This window comes from Marmota marmota, unplaced genomic scaffold, assembly GCF_001458135.2.
Source record: "Marmota marmota marmota unplaced genomic scaffold, marMar, whole genome shotgun sequence".
In the NCBI taxonomy this organism is placed as follows: domain Eukaryota; kingdom Metazoa; phylum Chordata; class Mammalia; order Rodentia; family Sciuridae; genus Marmota; species Marmota marmota.
Window position 1 is genome coordinate 1,597,959 of NW_026000141.1, and position 24,558 is coordinate 1,622,516.

Here is a 24,558-nt window from a genome sequence, read left to right on the forward strand (position 1 = left end):
CCGAGTTCAATCCCTGGTACAAAAAAATAAATGAATAAATAAATGAATCGCATAATATTGGGTCAAAAAACAGAAACAAATTAATGGAAGAAAATTAGAAGAGCAGAAGCTGAAGCACTTTTATGTACTTAAAAACTGATCATGAGCCAGGTGTGGTAGCGCGGGCCTGCAATCCTAGCTATCAGGAGGCTGAGGCAGAGATGGCAACCCTGAGGCCAGCCCGGGCATCTTAGCAAGACCCAGTCTCCACATACAGAAGGGAAAAGGCTGGGTGTGGCTCAGCACAGAGCACCTGGGTTCAATCCCCAGTCCCAGAGGAACAAAGGCCGTGCCCAGGCATTCCCACGATTCAGTCTGGCAGACCTGGCCTGCTCACCGGGAACGGCAGGCACTCACCTTCGTTGCAAGCGAGATGAGCAAAGAAAGCGATGACCTGCACCGCCTTGCCCAGCCCGGCCTCGTCCGCCAGGATGCCGTTGAGGTTCTTCCGGTACAGCTTGGCCAGCCAGTCCAGGCCGATCTTCTGATAATCTCGCAGGGCACCGTACAACAAGGAGGGCGCGCTGAACTTCACCTGTGACAATGACAGTAGAGGATGCCCGCCCGTGAGAACTGTCATCAGACCTTCCTCACACGGCAATCAAAGCGGTTGCGGCAAACCGGTGGGAGCAGACATCCATGGGACACGGAGAGAGAGGACTGCCTCTCCAGCAGCACGAGTGGCCAGATCGGAGCAGGTCTGGAAGCCGCTCACCCCCAGCGCCTCACCGTGGTGGTGACCCGGGCGCTGCCCTTGGGCAGCACAGCCTCAGCCACAGCAGTGACTTCTGCGATGTCCTTGGTGTTGGGCTTCCCCACGTTCACCCTCTCTGTAGCTTTGAACTGATCCATGACGAAGAGGGAGTCTATGAGAACCGAGTCCCTGCGGCTCTCCCTGTCACTGGGACAGTCGTCAGCATCTGGAACAAGAAACAGGTGGGTGGAGCAGCTGCTGTGCCTGTTACAAGCCTCGGTGTTAAAAAGAAGGAGGGAGAACAGGGAGGAGACACCTGAGATACAGTACTGGGCAGTGGTCTTCTCGTCTGTGACCCACCCTATGATCTGCAAAACCGTCTGAGCCACAATGCTGTGAAGTGCCAAGCTCAGGACCCTTCTGAGAAGTTCTGGAGCGTGACTGGCCCACACTGCTGGGCATTTGAAGGAGTTCTTTGTATCGACTGGCCACCAGTGTCACAGGGAGGCTTATGGTAAATCCCCAGCCCAGGGCCAGGAAAGCATAAGTCAGGATGTCTCCCAATCAGGAACCAGGAGGCGGCCAGCTGCCCACCCCAGACCCCAAGGTCCTAAAAGGCCTGAGCTCCTCAGGGACCTTCAGGCACCTGTCTCGGCCTCTCACGGCCTCACCCCTGCCTATGTCTAAGTGGAATGAAAACAGGACAGGGAGACATTTTTGGAGTATTCTGGGTATTTATCAGGAATATTTATTAATAAAAACTAAAACTACTTGAAACATGTTAAACTAACACAGAACAGCTTGGATAAATATGATAAAAACCTAAGTTCATGAAATGACGAGCCCTATAAACTGAAAGGAACCCCCCCAAGATCCCGTGACTAGTTAATCAGTAAAAAGCACAGAATTTAAAGTTTACTCAGTAAAACGTTAAACAGTAAATACGTTTGACTAAAAGAAAGGCGAAGCAATGCTTTTAGGTCAGCTTCAGGCCTTCTGGTAGGGGGCTCCGGGTCCAGCTGCTGGGCCCAGCTCCTGCCACGCCTGAGACCTACCCTCCTCTCCGCTTGTCTCGTCACACTCGGGGTCAGGTTGGGGCCACTGGAAATTTGGCAAAAAGGCACCTTCATACAACTTCATCAAATCCATCAGGGGCAGTTCAGCTGGGAAGAATATAGGAAGAAGATCGTCAGTCACACCACTCACCCGAGGGTCAGCAGGCAGGAGACACGCCCTCCCTGCTGTGGAGGATGCCCGCACAGCAGCAGAGGCTGTGTCTGTGTCACCTGTTGTGCCTGGGACCACAAGTGTCTCTGATGTCTAATGTGCAGATTTTCAAATATCTTGAGCATTCCTTAATCAGAAAATCTAAAGCCCAAAATGTTCCAAAATCCAAAACATTCTAAGCATTATTTTCTTGATGCTTGAAAATTTTTGTATTTCAAAGCATTTCGGATTTTGGATTTTCAGATTAGGGATATCCAAAACCTACAATTTCTAAAAGCACACTTATGTTTTTCTAAAAACTAAGAGGGTTGCCATTACTGACACAAGGTCTAAATATTTTCTTCAAAGTAGAATGAGATCTTTGAAATACAATGAGAAACAATTTTCATTCATAAAAGAACAAAACTTTTTTTCTGAAATCATCTGATAAATGTATGGTAACACTCACACACAAAAAAAAAGTAGCGGGGGCTGGGGTTGTGGCTCAGTGGCAGAGCCCTTGCCTAGCACGTGTGAGGTTCTAGGTTTGATCCTCAGTAACACATAAAAATAAACAAAATAAAGGTATTATTTCCAACTACAACTAAAAAAATATATATTTTTTAAAAAGTAGCTGGGCATGGTGGTGCACTCTAATAATCCCAGCTAGACAGGAGGCTGAGACAAGAGGATTGTACATTCCAGACCAGCCCAAGCAACTTAACATAATCCTGCCTCAAAATTTAAAAAAGGGTTGGGGTGTAGCTCAGCCAAGAGCACTTGCCTAGCATGTGTGAGGCCCTAGGTTCAGTACTCAGCACAAGGAAAAAATAATGCCATTGTTGGAAAATAGCAGATGATTATGATAAATTAAAACACCAAGAGTCAAATAAAAATACAACAGGGATGATACAAGGCATTTTTGCCAGAACGGAATGACGCCAGCGAGCCATTGAGATGATGATGGTCCGCCTAGGCCTGCTACTTTGGAGTTCTTGCAGGGATTCCTGGATGGGGAAGTGCCGGAGGAGGGAGTTCTGGTTGGAGTGTGGTGTATTCCTGGAGGAGCCGCGTGGGAACTCAGGAGAGTTCCCAGGGAGTGTGCTGGTGAAGTTTGGAAATAAAGTTTGTTCCTGCTTGAGTGGCTCCTGATTTGTGCCCAGCCAGACTGCGGCACCCAGCTGAGATGGTAAGGCAGGAGTCTCCCGGAGTCCCTCCATTTATGATTTAAATTACCCATGGCACTGGAATGACAGGCAGATCTGGGACAAAGCCAAGCAAGGTCACATAGGAGCCGCAGACTCCAAATGATGGACTGTGGTCCTCGAGAGGCACGTCTTCCACATCTGTGTGTCTGAGTGCTTTCATAGCACACGGCTGGGAAATTCATCTACTCCTCACATGGTGGCCACGTAGCAGAAGAAACTGCAAGACCCCCGTAGGATCCCTCAGGGTTCTCAGCAATGGCCTCTGGGTACATAAACTAGAAGCTCCAACACCAGGCATCATTTAATACAGTTACAACACATCAATAAAATAGATCGGAAAAAGAAGACTCCATTCAGATAGAAAGAGAAAACCCAAAATTAAACTTTCGTAACTGTGCACATGGCCATAGAGAAAACTCCCAGGCTCCTGAGGACCACGGAGACACCAACCTGAGCAAACACACTGGTTCACAGCTCTGCGTAGCCCTCACAGACAGGGGCCAGGGTTGGCCAGACATGTCCTGCCCACATAAGCGCCTGCTCAGGAAGGATAGACAGCTCTGAATGTCCAGCAAGAGCTGCCAGCCTGGAAAGGACGCCTCCAACCTGCCCATGTCCACATCCCGACAGGATATCTTCATTAGAGGCCTGAGCCACAGGTACCGCAAGGCTGTGCCAACTCCCGAGCCACAGAGAAGAGCGGCAGGCCACTTCCATGTCTGGAAGCCACACGTCAAGGATGCGGGTGCCATTAGCCGGGCCCATAGCAAGAAGCATGGCCAAAAGGCCACCAGAGAAGCATAGTAGAGTCATCTTCCAAACCCTGGGTCAGCATAAAGGAACGAATGAAAGAGCAGGGGACAGAGTGATTTAAAATCATATGGATCTAAGCTCAATTTAGTTATTTAATTAATACAGATGTACTAAACATGCCAATTTAAAGGTAGAGCTGCCATCATGCCTGTGATCCCAGCAACTCAGGAGGCTGACATAGAAGGATAGCAAGTTCAGGGCCAGCCGGGGCAACTTAGCAAGACCCTGTCTCAAAACAAAATAAAAGGACTGGGGCTACAGCTCCAGATTGAAGGGTGGAACACCCTTCAATCCCTGGTGCCAAAGGAAAACAAAAGACAGAGCATGGCAGAGGGGAGAGCATGGCAGAGGGGGAGAGCATGGCAGAGGGGAAGAACACGGCAGAGAAAGAGCACGGCAGAGGGGAGAGCACGGCAGAGGGGTGAGCACGGCAGAGGGGAGAGCATGGCAGAGGGGAGAGAGCACGGCAGAGAAAGAGCACGGCACAGGGAAGAGCACGGCACAGGGGAGAGCACGGCAGAGGGAAGAACACGACAGAGGGGGAGAGTATGGCAGTGGGGAGAGCATGGCAGAGGAGAGAGCATGGCAGAGGGAAGAGCATGGCAGAGGGGAGAGAGCATGGCAGAGAAAGAGCACGGCACAGGGAAGAGCACGGCACAGGGGAGAGCACGGCACAGGGGAGAGCACGGCACAGGGGAGAGCACGGCAGAGGGGGAGAGTATGGCAGAGGGGAGAGCATGGCAGAGGGAAGAGCATGGTAGAGGGAAGAGCATGGCAGAGGAAGACCTACTACATTCAATATGAGAAGCAAGAAGAACACAGATGAGATGTTAACAGAACCCCTCTCTGGAGGAGCCTCCACTATAGGTTCCAAAATCACAAAGCACACTAGGAAATGACTTGCCACTAGAAGAAACTCGAATGACAGCAGAATTATGTCCTCAAAAAATCCACACACGGATGAAGATCCAAGATGGCGGGCCAGAGGGAGACATCATTCTGTGTGGCTCCATGACCTGGGACTCAAGTAGTGAGAATACTACTTCTCTGTAAGCAATATTCCTGCTCCCACACAGGAATCACAGCCATTGTGCCCGTCTAGGGCTCCAGGCCACATCACCCGATTAGGTCTCCCAACTACTCGTCCATGCAGGTCTACTGGGTACCGCAGTGGGCACCATCAACACCTGCATAGAACTTTCGGCCACCCATCCGAGCAGAAATCATGGACGCCACTCCTACACAGGACACCTGGCAGCTTCCCACTCGCAGGACCTCCAGCCACCACTCCGATGTGGACCCCCATCTACCATCTTGGGACTCTGCAGCAGTGGAGGTACTGCGTACAGTGGCGTGCCTGCACCTGAGAACCTCACACAGGCTATGAAGTCAGCCAGCAGCCACACAGTGCACGCCAGAGAGCTCGTCTCTGAACTCAATGTCCAACGCCATCATCCAGCTCCCCTCACCCAACCCAACACCCCATGGCTGAAAGCAGGAGCCTCCATCTTGGGCCACTTTCATCACCATTGTCAGTGGGGGCAACTCCCAGCTTGGAACTCCAGCTGGCCAGGTACCCAGTTTCTAACTCCCCCTCCCCCCAGCAGCCTGCCTCTACCCCTATACTGTGACACCCTGGTTACCTTCACCACCTTGAGGGCAGAAGACCCCAACTACTGGATGAGAAGGGAAGCAGGAAAGATCCAGATCTCTAACCAAAACAATCCCTGCTTCTTCGGTCAAGATTTTTTTTTTCCCTCTCCCTCTCTATTCTCCCACCCTCACCTCCCCAGCATACATGAAACCAAGTACTTTGCATGAATTAGGATTTTGAGGACTGGGACGTCTGAATAGTATATTACAGCTGTGTTGTATAGTCTTTTTTTTTTCTTTTACCCCATCAATTTCTACTATCTTAACATTTTTAATTTTTCTTAATATGTATGTGTTTGTTTTATGTACTCTGTCTTCCCACTTACTTGTATACCCAAAATTACTTCCTCTCCCTTCTCCTGCTGCTAATCTTCCTCTTTAGATTTCTCTTTCACACTTCCTAAATCTATCTCCTCACCTCCTTCCTCCTCAGCATATCATCCTACTCCTCGCCCCCAGATCTTGGTCCACCATCCGAAACTGTAAACCCTTTTACCAACAGTATATTGTAGATAAAAATTGAATTCATCATTTCTGTACATTATAACCAAACTGTAAACGTCTTAATAGCAAACATTTGTTTTTAGGGTGTACACTATTTGTATTGGGATCCGATAACTTTGTCCTTCACCTCAGAGGAGAGGTATTGGATCCCTACAGGGGCACTGTAAGCCTATAGGGTAAAAAGATAACATCTCGGATCTGCAGTGCTAGAAGGAAGACACACAAGCAATATGAAGAGACAAGGGAAGAAAGTGCCCCAAACTTATCAAGATACCACATTATTAGAATCCATGGCCAGCACAGCAGAAGTAAGGACAGAGAAGGAGTTCAGGATGTACATGATTAAAATGCTCTGTAAATTAAAGGATGACATAAGAGAGCAAATCCAGGCAGCAAAAGACCATTTTGACAAAGAGCTACATAAACAAATACAGGAAGCAAAAGATTACCTTCAATAGGGAGATACAGGTTCTTTAAAAAAAACAAAAACAAAACACAGAAATCCTTGAAATGAAAGAAACAATAAACCAAATTAAAAGTTCCATTGAAAGCATCACCAACAGATTAGACCACTTGGGAGACAGGACCTCAGACAAAGAAGACAAAATATATAATCTTGAAAGAATGTAGAAAACACAGTAAAAATGGTAAGAAACCATGAGCAGAACATTCAAGAAATATGCGACAGCATAAAAAGACAAAATTTACGAGTTATTAGAAGAGAGGAAGGAATAGAGTTCCAAACCAAAGGAATGAGCAATCCATTCAATGAAATAATATCAGAAATTGTCCAAACATTAAGAATGAATTGGAAAGCCAAATTCAAGAGACTTATATAGGATGCCAAATGCACAAAATCACCACAGATCCACACCAAGGCACATTATAATGAAAATGACTAACATACAGAATAAGGAGAGAATTTTAAAAGCCATGAGAGAAAGGAATCAGATTATATATAGGGGGAAACCAATTAGATTATGTGCAGATTTTTCAACCCAAACCCTGAAAGCTTGAAGATCCTGTAACAATATATATCAAGCTCTGAAAGAAAATGGATGTCAACCAAGAATCATTTTTTTTAATAATTTTTTTGGTAGTTGTAGATGGACAGCATGCCTTTATTTTATCTGTTTATTTTTATGTGGTACTGAGCATCAAACACAGGGCCTTACACATACTAGGCAAGCGCTCTGCCACTGAGCTACAGCCCCTCAACCAAGAATCATATCCAGCAAAATTAAGCTTTAGATTTGATGATGAAACAAAAACGTTCCATGATAAACAAAAGTTACAACTCAAAGCCGGCACTACAGAACATCCTTGGCAAAATATTCCATGAAAAGGAATTGAAAAATAACAAAGAAAATTAGCAAAGGGAGGTATTACACTAAAGGAAAAACTAACAAAAGGAGAAACCAATCAAGTTAAATACCAAAAGTAAACAAAAATGGCTGGGAATACAAAGCATGTCTCAATAATAACCTAATGGCCTAAACTCACCAATCAAAAGACAGAGACTAGCAGATTGGATTTTTTTTTAAAAAGATCCAACATTATGCTACCTCCAAGAGACTCATCTCATAGGAAAAAACACCCACAGACTGAAGGTGAAAGGTTGGGAAAAAATATACCTCTCACATGAACTGCGGAAGCAAGCAGGGGTTTCCATCTTCGTATCAAATAAAGTAGACTTTAAACTAAAGTCAATCACTACATATTGCTCAAGGGAACAATACACCAACAAGACATAACAATTATAAATATACATGCCCCAAACTATGGAGCATCTATGTTTATAAAAATTTTCTTAAGTTCAAGAGTCAAATAGACCAGAACACAATAATTCTGGGTGACTTTAACACACCTCTTTCACCACTGGATAGATCTTCCAAACAAAAGCTGAATAAAGAAACTATAGATCTCAATAATACAATCAAGAAATTAGACTTAACTGACATATATAGAATATTTCATCCTTCAATGAGTGAATACACTTACTTCTCAGCAGCACATGGATTCTTCTCTAAAATAGACCAAAAACAACTCTTAGCAAATACAAAAAAGGTAGAGATACTACTCTGCATTCTATCAGATCATAATGGAATGAAATTACAAATCAATGCTAAAATAAAAAATAAAAGCTACTCCAACACCTGGACACTAAATAATATACTAATGAATGAACAATAGGTTGCAGAAGACATCAAGGAGGAGATTAAAATATTCTTAGAGGTGAAAAGAACATAGATACATCGTATCAAAATCTCTGGAACATTGGGAACGCAGTACTAAGAGGAAAGTTCATTGCATGGAGCTCATTCCTCAAAAGAAGAAAAATAAATGACTTAACATTACATCTTAAAGCCCTAGAAAAAGAAAAACAAATAAACTCCAAAAGCAGTAGAAAATAGGAAATAATTAAAATCAACACTGAAATCCATGAAATTGAAACAAAAGAAACAACTGAAAAAATTGACAAAACAAAAAGTTGGTTCTTTGAAAATAAATTAACAAACTCTTAGCCATGCTGATGAAGAGCAGGAGAGAAAACTCAAATTAATAACATAAGTGATGAAAAAGGAAATATCACAACAGACACCATAGAAATTCAGAAGATAATTAGAAATTATTCTGAAAACTTGGACTCCAATAAAATAGAAAATATCAAAGGCATTGACAAATTTCTAGAGACATATGATTTGCCCAATTGAATCAGGATGATATACACAATTTAAACAGATCAATTTCAAGCGATGAAATAAAAGGTGCCATCAGAAGCCTTCCAACCAAGAAAAGCCTGGGAGCAGATGAATACACAGCCAAGTTCTACAAGACCTTTAAAAAAGAACTAACACCAATACTCTTCAATGTATTTCAGGAAATAGAAAAAGAGAGGGCACTTCCAAACTCATTCTATGAGGCCAATATCACCCTGATTCCAAAAGCAGGCAAAGACACTTCAAAGAAAGAAAACTTCACACCAATATCTCCAATGAACATAGATGCAAAAGTTCCCAATAAAATTCTGGCAAATCATATACAAAAACATATCAAAAAGATAGTGCACCACAATCAAGTGGGGTTCATCCCAGGGATGAACACGTTGGTTCAACATATGCAAATCAATAAATGTAATTCATCACATCAATATTAAAAATAAGAACCATATGATCATCTCAAGAGACAGAAAAAAAGCATTCAACAAAATACAGCACCCCTTCATATTCAAAAGACTAGAAAAACTAGTGATATCAGGAACATACCTCAACATTGTAAAAGCTATCTATGCTAAGCCCCAGGCCAACCTCATTCTAGATGGAAAAAATTGAAAACATTCCCTCTAAAAACTGGAACAAGACAGGGATGCCCTCTTTCACCACTTCTATTTAACATAGTTCTTAAAACAGTGGCCAGAGCAATTAGACAGACGAAAGAAATTAAAGGAAAACAGATAGGAAAAGAAGAAATCAAATTAGCACTATTTGCTGATGATGTGATTTTATACCTAGAAGACCCAAAAAATTCCACCAGAAAACTTATAGAACTAGTAAATGAATTCAGCAAAGTAGCAGGATATAAAATTAACACCATAAATCAAACACACTTCTGTATATCAGTGACAAATCTTCTGAAAGGGAAATAAGAAAATTACCCCATTTACAATAGCCTTGAAAAAAATAAAATACTTGGGAATCAACCTAACAAAGGAGGTGAAAGACATTTATAACAAAAACTAAAAAACACTAAAGAAATTAAAGAAGACCCTAGAAGATGGGAAGATCTCCCGTGTTCTTGGATAGGCAGTGTTGAGAGCCACAGACGAAGGGGCCCCAGCAAACTTTCAGACTGCCCGCTGATGATTGGCTCACAGCAGCCCCAGCAACTTCTAGCTGATTGGCTCCTCTGTGGTGATGCTCATTGAGCTGTTTCCCCGCCCTTTCAGACTGCCAGCTGATGATTGGCTCACAGCGGCCCCAGCAACTTCTAGCTGATTGGCTCCTCTGCGGTGATGCTCACTGGGCTGTTTCCCTGCCCTTTCAGACCACGGAGCTGCTCATTGGGGGACTTTTTTGGCTCCGCCCACGCGAAACAGCCAATCGGCCTCAAGAGCAGGAGGAGTGGGGGAGGTTGAGAGGCTTGTGGGAAGCCGATGGTGGCAGTTGGGCTCTGAGGGTTTTTCCTGAGGAGCTGTTTTGTTTTGCGTGTGTGGTTCTAAAAATAAAGTTCGTTTCTTTTGACAAGTGGCTCCTGAATTGTGCCCAGCCAGACTGCGGCAGGCAGAATTAATATTGTCAAAATGACCATACTACCAAAAGCATTATACAGATTTAATGCAATTCCAATCAAAATCCCAATGGCATTCCTTATAGAAATAAAAAAAAGCAGTCATGAAAATCATTTGAAAAAAATAAAAGACCCAGAATAGCTAAAGCAATCCTTAGCAAGAAGAGTAGAGCAGGTGGCATCACTATACCAGACCTTAAACTATACTACACAGCAATAGTAACAAAAAGGAAAAAAAAAAAAAGGTAACAAAAAGAGCATGGTATTGGCACCAAAACAGACTTGTAGACCAACTGTACAGAATAGAGGACACAGAGACTAACCCACATAACTACAGTTATCTTATATTAGACAAAGGCGCCCAAAACATGCATTGGAGAGAAGATAGCTTCTTCAACAAATGCTGCTGGGAAAACTGGAAATCCATATGCAACAAAATGAAATTAAACCGCTGTCTCTCACCATGCACAAAACTCAAAGTGGATCAAAGACTTAAGAATTAAACCAGAGACTCTGCGTCTAATAGAAGAAAAAGTAGGCCCACATCTCCATCATATTGGATTAGGCCCCTACTTCCTTAATAAGACTCTTATAGCATGAGAATTAAAATCAAGAATTAATAAATGGTATAGATTCAAACTAAAAGCTTCTTCTCAGGAAAAGAAATAATCGGTGAGGTGAATAGAGAGCCTACAGCTTGGGAGCAAATTTTTACCACTTGCACATCAGAGAGAGTACCAATCTCTAGATATATAAAGAACTACAAAAGCTAAACAGCCAAAAAAAAAAAAAAATCAATAAATGGGCCAAAGAAATGAAGAGACACCTCTCAGAAGATGATATACAATCAATCAACAAATATATGAAAAAATTTTCAACATCTTTAACAATTAGAGAAATGCTAATCAAAACTACTCTAAGATTTCATCTCACTCCAGTCAGAATGGCAGCTATTATGAATACAAACAACAATAAGTGTTGGCAAGATGTGGGGAAAAAGGCACACTCATATACTGTTGGTGGGACTGCAAAATGGTGTAGCCAATATGGAAAGCAGTATGGAGATTCCTTGGAAAATTGGGAATGGAACCAACATTTGACCCACTCCTTGGTCTATACTCAAAGGACTAAAAACAGCATACTACAAGGACTTAGCCATATCAATGTTTATTGCAGCACAATTCACAATAGCTAAACTGTGGCCAACCTAGATGCCCTTCAGTAGATTAACGGATAAAGAAAATGTGGTATAGATACACAATGGAACATTACTCAGCAAAGGCATTTGCAGGTACATGGATGGAGTTGGAGAATATAATGCTAAGTGAAGTTAGCCAATTCCCAAAAAACAAATGCTGAATGTTTTCTCTGATATAAGGAGGCTGATTCATAGTGGGGTTTGGAGGGGGGCAAGGGAGGATTAAACGGACTCTAGATGGGGCAGAGGGGTGGGAGGGGAAGGAAGGGGGAAAGGGGGCAAAAAAGATGGTGGAATGAGATGGACATCATTACCCTGAGTACATGTATGAAGACACGAATGGCGTGAATATACTTTGTATACAACCAGAAATATGGAAAATTGTGTTCTATATGTATAATTTGAATTGTAATGCATTCTGCTATCATTTATATAACAAATTAGAATAAGAAATTTAAAAAATATATTCTATTGCTACTTGACTTTTCCTTTTTGATTTATAAATGCTTATATTAAAAATATTAATCCTCTGTCAAAAAAAAAAAATCCACACATAGAATCACCAGGTACAGGCTGTGAAGTCATGTTTAAAGAAATAAGAGACAAGGAATATGTGAACAAAGGTGGGGGGTCGGGGTGCCACTCAGTGGCAGGCGCTGGCCGCACGCACAGGCCCTGGGTCCACCCCAGAGCCACCAAGGAAAAACAGTGTCTTCAAACAACTGTGCTAGCAGAAATTTAAAATTCAGTGGCCGGGTCGGCCATTGGCTAAGTAGAGCTTAAAACAGTTATGAAATAGAAAAGAGGAGGAGAAACGTGTGCCCACTATCATGACAGGAAGTGACTCAATCCGCAGATCAAGGGGACAAATATGACCACTAAGGACACTGAAGAGCAGACCCCGCCATCAGCAGGCCACACACAGGGCCACCTGCAGCGCTGCACCACAGCTCTGCCTGTGTCCTGGTGAGGGGAATGGGGGCATGCGGAACTGGTCCCTGGAAAATCCACCAACACCGAGTGCAGATGATAGGGATGTGCCATCCTGCCAGTGCAGTCAGTTCAGATGAAGAACCACGTGGCCACCCCCAGGGTGGGTCCAGAAATTAAGAGAGGCACGTGTGTGAGCCACAGGACAATATACACATACACACGGGAGATCCGAAAACACTCATACTGAGTAAGACCAGAAATTAGGTCTTTTAATGTTTACGTTAAGGAGGTGATGAAAATGGACGAGTTAATGATCCACCTCCAGAAATAAGAACACAAGAGCAAAAACAAAATACAGAGGAGCCGGGAATGTGGCACACCTGTGATGGCAGGGGATCACAAGTCCCAGACCTGCCAGGACACTAGAAACATAAGGCAGAGGAGGGCTGGAGGACACCCTAGGGTCACGATCCAGTAATTAAAAAAGAGAGCAAAAGAAGAAATAGTAAGAGCAGAAAATGGCAAAACAGAAGACAAGATTCAGACTCAAGGTAAAAAAGACAAGGACACAGACAAACCTGGGCTGAGTGCTCAAGGAAATGGGAAGGGCCGTCAGGACAAACAGCAGGGAGCTCACCTGGACCAAGCCATCAAAGGCCCAGACAGTGCAGCCCTCAGCTAATCAGGAAGAGGGACAGAGCCCTGCACTGTCCCACAGCCACCTGTGTCCCGTCCCAGGTCAGGACAACCTGACCTGCAGCCCAAAGCCATCCTGTGTACTCTGCGCACAGCGGCACAGGTGCTGAACAGACCCCGAGCAGGAAGTCGAGCAGCAGACACAAGGGGCTTTAGAGTGCGGCCACACGTGAAAGCAGCCCACCATGACTGACCTCAGGCAAGACGCCACCAACCGAGGCCTGCAAGGACAAGCGTGCAGGAAGCACAAGGCCCATGCGTGACAGAAGGGCACACAGCTGGTAAAGGCCCTGCCTCAGTCCCACGTGTGGGCCCAAGAGCAGCCAAGGAAAGCCATCCTCACGCCCTCCCACAGCAGCAGCAAAGAGCAGAGCTCACACCAGGCCAGGCCCCCCACTCCAGCTGCAAAACCACCAGGGAGATGCCAGGGGAGAACAGATAGCCTGACACCATCCCAGCTGGGCAGCAACAAACAGATCTGCACAAACAGGCATGACTCTACCCGTTCCGCTCTGCGGAGACCAGGGAGAGAGTTCAGCCAAGCTGCTGGACATGGGATCAAGTGTATGCCTGCTTCCCAGGACCTGGGAGACTGAGGCAGAAGAACCGCAGCAGGTTCCAGGCAAGCTTGGCACCCAAGCAACACTCAAAAAAAAAAGTGCTGGGTAGGGGTGCAATGTAGCTCAGTGGCAGAGCATCCTGGGTTCAATCCCAAGTACTAAGTAAATAAAGAAAATTAGAAGTAGTGCCCGGAATACATAAAGAACACGCACAGGACAACAAGGCAAAGAAACCCCACACTAAAACGTGACCCAGGTCAGGAAAACCTGACCTGCAGCCCATGAGAAGCCCCATGAGAAGATGCTCCTCACCAGCTACCAAAGAACCGTGCTCCTACACCCCAGGAAAACCTCATGGCAGTCTGCGCAGAGTCTGACTGTGGCATGCGGAACAGCCACGTTCCACAGAAGATGTAGAGCGGCAGGCAGAGCAAGCCCAAGGAGCCCTGTAGCCCCTCCCCGGGCACCGAGTGCTCCGTGCCACACACAGGAAGAGAACACCCCAGCAGCCCTCCTGCCCACAGAATGTGACCCTGCTGACATGCAGAACATCGTGGGGCACGAGCCCAGTGTGTGTGAAGCCACAGCGGCAGACGGGGAGGGAAAGCAGAGGACGATCCACCAGAAGGGCAGAGGCAGCAGCAGGTGGGACAGGAGTAGAGGCGAGCAGCACCACGTGTGGCTTCCAGCAGGCACCACACTGTCCTCGTGAACTGGGTGGCCTATGGCAATGTGACCTGCATACTGCTACCCTGTGTCTGATGTGTCATTTCTGAATGCACTTGTGGCCGGCTGGGAACAGCTCAGTCAGGGAGCCCTTGCTTTCCAGGTGCAAAGCCCTGGGTTCAATTCCCGACACCACAAAAAATATTAGTTTCTTGTCAGAACAGGCTTCTTCCTCTCAAGACAGCCTGCAACCTAACCTCCCTTGAATGTGTACTTTTTTCCTGAATAAATCACTGTGCCTCAATAAAAAATAAAAAGACACCGTTTTTTTTTTTTTTTAAATCACGTGCTATCTGATGTCTAATAAACGCAACATTAAGTCAGTGCCGAGAACCTACCTTCCTTGGCCAAGTTGGACAGCTCTGTGTGGTGGTCCACAAGCCCTTCATGCGCTTCCTCCTCTTCAATGGTCTCCTCTTCATCTTCCACTGAAATGGGCATCACCAAAGGTCAGGGACAGGCCAGGCTCTCAGGGAGTACCTGAACATTCCCCACTGAACTGCCAGCCTTACTACTAAAGAAACTGCGAGTGGGCACCAGAGCCCGCTGGCCAGCCCTGGCCTGCTGCCTGCTGCAGAGGTAAGCAGGAAGCACGCTCTCCCCCACCTTCAAGAGGCAGTGAAATCCTGCTTCCTCACAGGACAGGCCACAGGGAGTGTCACCAACTTCCCACTGACTCCCAGCCCCACTGCAGAGATCCACGGGCACATAGCTTGGCCCTGAGCTCTTGACCCATCCCCAGGAGGAGTAGGCCATTCCCAGCCCACACCCTCCCAGCTCTCCTTTGCCCTGATGCTACCAGCTCAGACAGGCTCTACCCATCCATCTTCAGACTGTAGCCCACACCCTCTCTCGTCCTGGCAAATCAGAGCTGGTGATGTCCTAGCAGCAAAGCCCTCCACCATGGACCCCACTCCCCTGGGGCCCGGCCAGGGTGCTGCACCCTCTCTCTCAACAGCAGCCCTCAGCAGGCTCCATCCAGTGGACACCCATGCATGTCCTGCCTCCATCCTACGAGCACAATACACAAGCAATTCAAAGCCTCTCCCACCCCAGTCCTCACTTCCTCACTTCCCCACTGTCCACCAGTGGAGCTGCTGGAGGGAGGCTTGGCCCTAGGACAGGGAGTGGGTTGGAGAGGCACGCAGTGGGAGAGCAAGGTCTGAAAGCACCACACGTGGTGTGTACCCAGGCACCTTGGTCATCTAAGCCACGGTCGCCTGCTCCTGCCTTTGCAGCAGAACATGATCCTAACTGGACCAAAGATCGAGCCCTTCTGCCAACTGATGCACACCAGAGCCTCAGACTTCCAGAACCTCACAAAGCTGGGCCACCAAGCCAACAAGACTGCACTGTCACCGCAGGTGCACTGCTCAGACTGCCCACTCCTGCCCTATCCACAGCATCTGCACACAGGTTAGAAGCCGATGCCCCAGAATGCCCAGCTCACTCACACCTGGTGGCTACACCTATTTCACTCTCCAGTGGGTGCTAATGCCTGAACACCACAAGTGTGCCTCAAAGGAGCCCGCAGCAGGCAACTGTCACCTTGGACTGAAGGCAGCAGGCACACCTGGCCGCAACCTGACACATCCACCCCAGTGCACCAGGGCCACCCTCAAAGACAGGCACTCAGATGTGCCATCTGAGCAAGCGGCCCCAAGACCCTCTAAATGCATGAGGGTCGCCACATCCCACACTCAGACACCACCGCGGGCTCCACGACCCTCCAGCAGACCAGGAGGCGACCGGGTGAACGCAGGGAGTCGGACTTGCCAACCAGCTCAACAGGGCCAGGCAGCATGGACTGCAAGCCCTGCCCACCGATGGGCAGCACCAAGGGCCAGGGACAGACCTTCATCATCAGTCAAAGAGGTGCTGGCTTTCCTTTTCCTTCCAGATATTCCCGAGTCCTGAAAGAGAATAAAATCACAAACATGGTATCTGGAATTGCAGAAGGGAAAGTCAGGAAGAAATGCCTATTCTGCATGTGCCCACAAGGATGGCAGGAGACCCTGGGCGGAGGTGGAGTGGGGTGTAGGTCCCACCAGTTGCACCATTCCAAGTGGCCTAGTGGACTTCTCACAGGAGACCAGGGCTCTGAGTGCCAGTTTGTTTTTAAAGCAGGCTGATTTTTACAATCAAGGGAATAGTATTCATGACAAACAAATTCCTCCCAATGGAAATGAATGGCCCCCCACACTAGAACACCATGTTCTCTTCACTGTTTTCGTCCCTTCTTACACAGTAGAGTGACAGACCAGAACCTACCAGGAAGTGCTCAGGAAACGTGCCACATCCCCTAGCTCTTGACTCCTTCCCTGAGGAGATAAGAGATGTGGTTAGCTTTGGCCAAAGCTGTGGAGAGACCAGCTCCTCACTCGGCCTGCATTTGTGTGAGCTACACTCCTCCCTCCTACGACCCCAGACAGACCGTCACAGGTCTGTGACCTTTCACAAGGGGTCACCTCTGGGACTCCACTTCCAGTAACGAGAAGCATATGCCCACCCAGGGTCTGCCCAAGTGCCAGAAGATACAGTGAATGCAGCCTGAACCAGGTTCTGGCACGTGCCCAATGAGAGGTGCCTAATGCCTGGGGCGGCTACTGTAGGCGTGTCTGCAGGAAGGATGACGCAGAGGCACAGCCTGGTAGACACTTGATGATCCATCTCCCTGTCCACGAACTGACCACAGCAATGGGGGCGAGACCTCAGTTCTGAGTGTGCAGAGCTGACCAACTTGGGGTGCCGGCTCACATGAACATACCTCAAAAGAACTGAAATAAAAATCTAGACTAGCTAAATGGATGGAGCTGGAGAATATCATGCCAAGCAAAATAAGCCAATCCCCAAAAACCAAAGGGTAAATGTTTTCTCTAATATGCAGATACTAATTCACAATGAGGTGTGGGGGGCACTAGGGAAGAATGTTACCTTAGATTAGGTAGAGGGGAATGAGGGGAGGGGAGGGAAGGGATGTGGGGATTGGAAGGACAAAACGGAACAGACATGACTTTATGTGTATGCATGGCTGCATGACCCTGTGATTCTATAATACGTACAAACAGAAAAATGAGAAATTATTTCCCATCTACATATGGTATATCGAAACTCATAAATGCATTCCACTGCTATGTGTAACTAATTAAAACAAATTTTAAAATGAAAAACAAAAAGCTAGACCAGCTACACAAAGACTAATGTAGCAACCAGGAAGACTAGACATGCAGAAGGGGTCACCGACCAGCCCTCCCGGGCAGCTCTGCAAGAGGCCATCACACCCCAAAGCTGCTGGGTGAGCAGTGGAGGAGAGTAAAGCACAGCAGAAACAACATTCTGGGTGTCCCCCTGGGTGCTGGTGAACCGAGGCTCACCATGCTGAGCAAGCCTGCTCCACTGAGCCATGCCCCGCCCGGGGAAGGCTTCCCAAGAGCAACATACCTTTCCTAGAAACCTGCTGCAAGTTCAAGGCCTTTTTCCTCCTTTCTTCTAATTCTACTTGTAGTTTTATTTCTACAACCTAAATACAAAGAAATCAATAGCCAGTTATTAAGGATCTAAGTTACAGAAGTTCTGTATATAATACATTAAAACTTAAACACATAAATAAATAAAAGCAATTGTCCGGCCTCACTTCACACCACTTGGTAAAACATCCAGTTTGATGCTTTTCCACTTGATTTGTGTCTAGCTCTACCCTGCCCAATGTCTACATCCTGGGAGAGAGGACGCGTGCTGGCACCTCCCCTGGGCACAACTCACCTGTCCGATGTTTGACCAGAAGTGCTCGATCTCCCGGGCAGCGGAGGCAGCAATGCGCCTCAGCCTGTCCTGCTCCTCTTTCTTCCCTCGCTGCTCCCGAAGCTTCTGTTCCTCGTGGTGGCGAGCCACGGTCCTGACGAGCTGGCAAACAAAGGTTCAGAGTTTAACTTCTGCCCCAGGTCATGCTAGAACAAAGGAATATCTACATTTTAGAGAAACTCTTCTGCCAAGACGCATCTATACATTTAGAGTTCAGCAGGAGACACTGGTACAAGCAAAACCAAAACCCACCACAGACTTTCTGCCTGGCTTCCCTAGAAAGTGCTGTTCTACACAACACAATGATGTCCTCCTGCGCAGGATACACTGCGTTGCAGCCCCCTTCCCGCTGCACAAGACCGATGCCTTCCCCTCACCACACACAAACCAGAATCACACTTTTCTTTTTCTATGATTTTGGTACCGGGGACTGAACCCAGGGGCACTTAACCACTGAGCCACGTCCCCAGCCCTTTTTATTTTATATTTTGAGACAGGGTCTCATAAGTCACTGAGGCTGGCCTGGGGCTTGCCACTTTGCCTCGATCCCTCGGTGCTGGGACCATAGGCGTGGCCGCTGCTGACGGGCTGCAAGCACCTCCTGGCAAGAGTGTGCAGGGTCACGGCTGCTGTGCTGCACGGTCCAGCTGTGCTCCGGCAGCTGCTGCCCTGCCAGCTGCATCCCCAGGGGCAGTGTGGGGAAGCGAGGGGTGCACACCCGAGACACCAACATCCACATGCTGTCCAGCCAATGCCCACCCCAACGCCTACATGTCCAGTCCCCCACCCTGTCCATGCCAGTGTCCACCTGTGCAGGACCGTTTTCCACAACTTACAGGACATCTGGGATTTTTCTGAAACACCCATGGATCACACTTGAGGCCTTTTATTCTCAGAGCCCCACTGTCCCCTCTGGTAGCAGCCCCACCCTTCCTAACCCTGAAGGAATGTGTACAGAGCAGGGGACAAAGATCAAGCTCAGACCTCAGCAGGGGAGGGTAAAAGGGCCATGCCCAGCCTGAAGAGTGGTCCACGACACAGCAGGACAGCAGGCCCCAGCTGCTCACACAGTGAGGACAGCCCACGTGTCCCAGACACCAGTCACCTGCTCCACTTTTCTACAGCCAGCAGCCACACCTCCAGAGTCTCCCAAGAACTGACAGGTGGGCATGCAAACCAGGGGTGTTAAAAGGCCAGGCAGCAATGCATGGGGTAGGGTGGGCAGATCAGGGTACACCTGGCCACCCATCAACCAAGGCCTGCTGCTCCAGGCTCTCAGCGCCTCGGCTCCCTGATCAGCCCTGGACACCTGCAGAATCTGGGGTGCTGGAGGCAGACTAATTCCAACCACTAGGCAAAACCAGAAAAGGCACCCAAGCTCTACACCAGAACTGCAGCGGAGGACACGCCTGTTCTGATAGGCCCTTCAAGGCAGAGGAGGCCATCTCAGTTACCTTGCTGCAAGAGCAAAATGTTCTCCTATGCAGGACCAGCAGGAGCCTTCAGGGAACTGGCCCCAGGCGGCCCACTGACTACAGCCACCCCCAGTGGACCCACCTTCCTAGCAGCAGCCAACTTCCACCTCCGCTCCTGGGCAAAGTCCGTGGCCATCCACTGCACCTCCTCCAGCAGGTAGTCCCAGTGCGACTTGGGACGTGGGGCCTCCTGCAGTTTTGGCAGTCGTCTCAGGGACCACAAGCCTTCCTTCCTCAGATCTGCTACGCGCTGATGGATGTGGTTTTCCTGTAAGGGATGCAGTACAGGGGAGGTAAGGGGTGGGCGTGTAACTACTAAGTGTTTTCCATTAACTCAGACCCCAAATACTTGAGAAGACCCTACTATGTGAACGGCTCAGATACTGAAGGGAAAGAGACCTCCAGGAGGCTAGAGTATAAGACGAGCCTTGGACACAGGTCAAAATGGCTCCATGCAAGCACAGAGAAATGGCAAAACTGGGGCAGCATCCCACCATCTCTACACAGCACCAGAGCACTAGGCAGAGCTGTGGCCCAGGGCTGGAGTGTCTGCTGCACCAGACCTGCGTTCCATCCCAGCTGCAAAAAAACAACAAAAAAGGAAAAACAAAACAAACTAGGAAAGACTCAATGCTCACACCAAAGCGTTAACAAGGGAAACACTGTGGCCCTTGGAACTCGCTTCAACAGTCAGGAACAGAGAGGAGCCATGGAGCAAGACTGGCCCACTGATGGCCACTGAAGCCAGAGGTAACGGGCAGTGCTAGGCTCAGGTCCCTCTGTCTGCTCTATGCACGCTTCTGTTACTTCTCTAATGAGGCTAAACAGATGCACAGTCGTTCACAAGAGCAGGTACGGGGTAGGGCGGGCGTTGGGATGGAGGTGGAGGCTCGCACACCACTGTGCAAGGCCCAGGTCCCATTCCCAGTACCAAAGATTTTTTTTAAAAAGGATCAACTGCTAGGGCTTGGGTGTGACTCCAACAGGAGGGTGTGTGTTACGCATGTGTGAAGCCCCAAGCCCTGGATTCAGTCCTCAGCATAGTGGAAAGAAAACTCAGTGCTCAGCAGTGCTGCTTGAGGACAGGCCACAGACTGGGGCTGCAGGACCTGGCCACCCCCGTCTGAGGCTGAGGCCCAGCACTCACACCCTCAGCCACAGCTGCCAGCCACGCAGCCAGGGGCTGTCGCCGCACTGCAGGACCCTCCATGAGCCTGCCTCCACCAGAAGTCACTCCCTTGACTCTCACCCTGGTTTCCAATGACCAACCACAGCCATGGGCCACTGTCACCACCACGGGCTTAGCTTTAATTACCACATCCTTAAAAATGCAAAAAGTGTGAGCCTCAAGCTACGCACAGGCAGGGCCCGATGGCCATGCTTTTGGTCCAGCTGCTCTCCAGGCTGTGGCAGGAGGGTAACTAGGCCAGGAGCCAGGTCAACCTCGGCCTTAGCGCGGCAAGCGCAGGCAAAGGAGCAGGCAGGCAGGACTGCACCTCTCACTGCCCGAGCCTCTCACCAGCGTGATCTGTTCTGCCAGCTTGTCCTGGACGCTGTCCTGGGATGAGGCCGCATTCTGAGCAGGACTCTGTGGTTTGGGGGGCGCCGATGCTGCCACCCCTGGAGAGCGGGATGTGACTGGAGACAGTGCCTTGCTGCTTGCTGAGGAGGGTCTGCTCACTGGCGAGGACCGTGCAGGCGAGGGCCCCGGGACTGCACTACTCCCTGGTGCAAGCGATGAGGAAGCAGTGGGCAGAGACCGCTGACAGGGCTGGGCAGAGTCCGGGGGGGGCCTGGTCGAAGCCACCGTCTAGCAGGCAGAAGACAAGCAAAGCAGGGTCAAGACAAGGCTTCAGGACACCACAGAACTCATGCCAGAGCCCAGGCCAAGAGAGGCCAGCACGCAGCCCGTCACAAGCCACAGTCCTGCCAGGCAGGGGCACCCTGGAGCATGGCCACCAGGGGACCTGAAGAGCTCCCCTCTTGAGCTGCCCCAAGCACCCTACACAGCCTTCTAGCTGTGGCAGGAGGGTCACTAGGCCAGGAGCCAGGTCAGCCTCGGCCTCAGCGTGGAGCAGGCAGGCAGGACTGCACCTCCCACTGCCCGAGCCTCTCATCAGCGTGATCTGTTCTGCCAGCTTGTCCTGCACGCAGAAAGCTCCTGGAGCTTTCTGCTCTTGTTTTCTTTTGCCTTTTCCACCTCTCTTGCCTTCAGTTTTTAAGTCATTACATTTTACAACTGTTGATTGTGCCGGCATTTTCCTCTCCATACCTCACACTGTCTTCCTCTGAGGAACAAACCCCGACTCCACTCACAACTCTGGCAGAACCCTGCTGTGTTGCCCAGAGGCCACCTCGACCCCCACAGGAGCCCTGCCAAGGGGGAGGCACCCAAGAGGAGGACCACAGGAAAAGTGAACAGAAGGCCTCACAGTCAGGACCAGAGAGGGGACAGCTCTCCAGAGCAAGTACTGGCCCTTGAGACATGGACCTAGGTGATTCTCCTGCTCTGGGCAGGAAGTCACAGCTTTATTGCACACTTTGGGGAACAGAGCTTCACTGGGACACAGCCCGTCAGTGTGCCCTCAAGCTGTCTGTGCTGCTCTGCACTTCAGCAGCAGAGCTGAGTGTCTGGCCAGCAAAGCCAAGACACTGCACAGCTGTCCCTTTAAAGACAAGCTGGCAGCCCATCCATGGGTAGTGGGTTTTTGCAGACCCTAGAGCTTCCACACAGGCAGGGAGATCACCCAAAGAAAGTCACGTGCTGCTCCAAGCTAGGGTGTGTTTCCAAGAGAGAAGGAATTGTTTCCATGAAAACCTCAAGGAAGCACTGGCCTGGGGGAGCTCAGCTGTGCTGGGAAAGTCACACGGCTGTCCCTGCCACAGCCCCTGCAGCCCAGCCACTCCACCCCTCCAGCCCAGCCACTCCACCCCTCCACCAATGAAACAAGGCAGACAAGACTGCTTCACAGGCTGCAGGGAGGAAAAAACAAAACCATGCCACTGCCATCCCTGTCACAGGGCCTGCCACCTCGCCTCAAAGGGACAAGCAAGTGGTCGCTGTCACTCAGTGCTGCTTCCATTCTATTATCATGTCCTAAAGACTGGCACAGCCCATGAAGAATTGGAGCTCCAAGTCCCCTGGGCAACGCCCTGGTAGTGAGGACGGCAGAGGAGAGGGAGTTCTTTGTCAGCAGGCTCTCCCACGCCCAACACCAGCAGAGAGACAGACAAAGCTGGGCTCCCAGGCTCAAGCGCTCGCCCTAGGGACCAAAGGCAGGTTACTGAAACACCCTAAGCACAGCCCTGCTAGGACTGGTCAGTGGAGGAGGAGGGGCATGTCGAGCCAGGCAGGTCAGTGATGGCTACAAACACTCATAGAGCATGGCGCCCCAAACAGGAAGAGCCACCCATGGAAGAAGCCTGGTGAACAGTCAGGGGCACAGTTTTGCCCTCAGACAGGAATTGCTCAAGCCATATAACATGGGGCTAGCTCCCAAATCTCCAAGATTGGCCAAATTGGTCACCATCTGAGAGTCAGAAGGCATATCAAGTAGGACATGGACACATACCCTTGGCGTCAACAGGTGGAAGTTTCCTGTACTGAGGGCACCAGCACCATAGCTTTATGTTCCTTTAACAATGATTACTATTGCAGAGCCAAATAAAACCATGTTGCAACTACTGAATTAACCAGCTATTACAAGAGGGACAGTAAAACTACTATCAAAAACTGCACAAATTCGGGCTGGGGTTGTGGCTCAGCAGAAGAGTGCTCGCCTAGCGTGTGCGAGGCCCTGGGTTCAATCCACAGCACCACATAAAAATAAGTAAATAAAGCAAAGGTATTGTGTCTAAAGTCAATGCTACAAACTAGTTCTTTCCTTCCACACTTAACAAAACTACAGATGTCCACACAGTACCTGCGGCTGGGACAGAAGCTGAGCAGTCTGCATCTGTGCCTTCCCGGGCATCGGAACGTGGAGCGCAGGCTGGGAGGGCTGTGGAGGAGGAGCCGGGGGCTGGCTGGGCTGGGGGGCAGGAACAGAGACACCAAGCTGCTGAGTCTTGGGCTGGACCTGGGGCTGTGTCTGGGCCTCCAGAACCTGCGGCTGCTGTGAGAACTGCAGCGTGGAGGGGAGGGCAGAGGCGGGGACACTGGCCGGGGGCAGCCTTGCGGGCAGCTGTGGTGGCGGGGTGTGCAAGCTGGCAGCATTCTGCACGGGAGGCCCTGTGGAGGGGTCGTACTGCTGCTGGCTCTGCTTCTGTCCAGTGAGCTGGGCAGCCTGCGGGGTGGGGGGCATCCCTCCTGCAAAAAAGAAAAGACACCACAGAACTGACCTCAGGGCCTGTGGCTCCCACCAGCAAGTCACAAGGGAGTGCGCCCATGGCCCGAGGCTCATTTGAAATCACCACACAAATGGGAGTCAGTGTTCCAGCAGGTCTAACACCAGGACACTCGCACACAGAAGGAAAGCAGGATGCTCCACCTCTGCAAATCAGCAGCAAGCCACTGGGCTCAGAGAGCCACAGGCACCCTGCTACACAGCTGCCAGGGCAAGCAGGAGTGAGCACAGAGAAACACAGCCACAGTGAGAGGTATGGCCCCCACTAGGCCAAGTACGGGTCTCCAGGGCTTTGCACACCGCAGGGAAAGGCGCTCGGACACTCGCAAACTTGGACCCTCTGCTGGATGCACACCTCACTCGCACAGCCTCAACAGGGGTGGCCTCGGGCTGTGCATGCCCCTCAAACTAGAATCACA

At 49.1% G+C, this 24,558-nt stretch overlaps 1 protein-coding gene across 1 annotated transcript in view; it reads right to left on the reverse strand.

The window, feature by feature from the left end:
* Ep400 (E1A binding protein p400) overlaps nucleotides 1-24,558 on the reverse strand; it is an 88,650-nt gene that overhangs the window by 49,368 nt on the left and 14,724 nt on the right. The window contains 11 exon segments of the mRNA XM_015505600.2: nucleotides 397-574; nucleotides 769-959; nucleotides 1,789-1,896; nucleotides 14,856-14,945; nucleotides 16,373-16,430; nucleotides 16,789-16,838; nucleotides 17,959-18,037; nucleotides 18,280-18,420; nucleotides 19,876-20,061; nucleotides 21,313-21,603; nucleotides 23,717-24,102. Of these exon segments, the coding sequence (XP_015361086.1) occupies nucleotides 397-574; nucleotides 769-959; nucleotides 1,789-1,896; nucleotides 14,856-14,945; nucleotides 16,373-16,430; nucleotides 16,789-16,838; nucleotides 17,959-18,037; nucleotides 18,280-18,420; nucleotides 19,876-20,061; nucleotides 21,313-21,603; nucleotides 23,717-24,102 (1,758 nt within the window).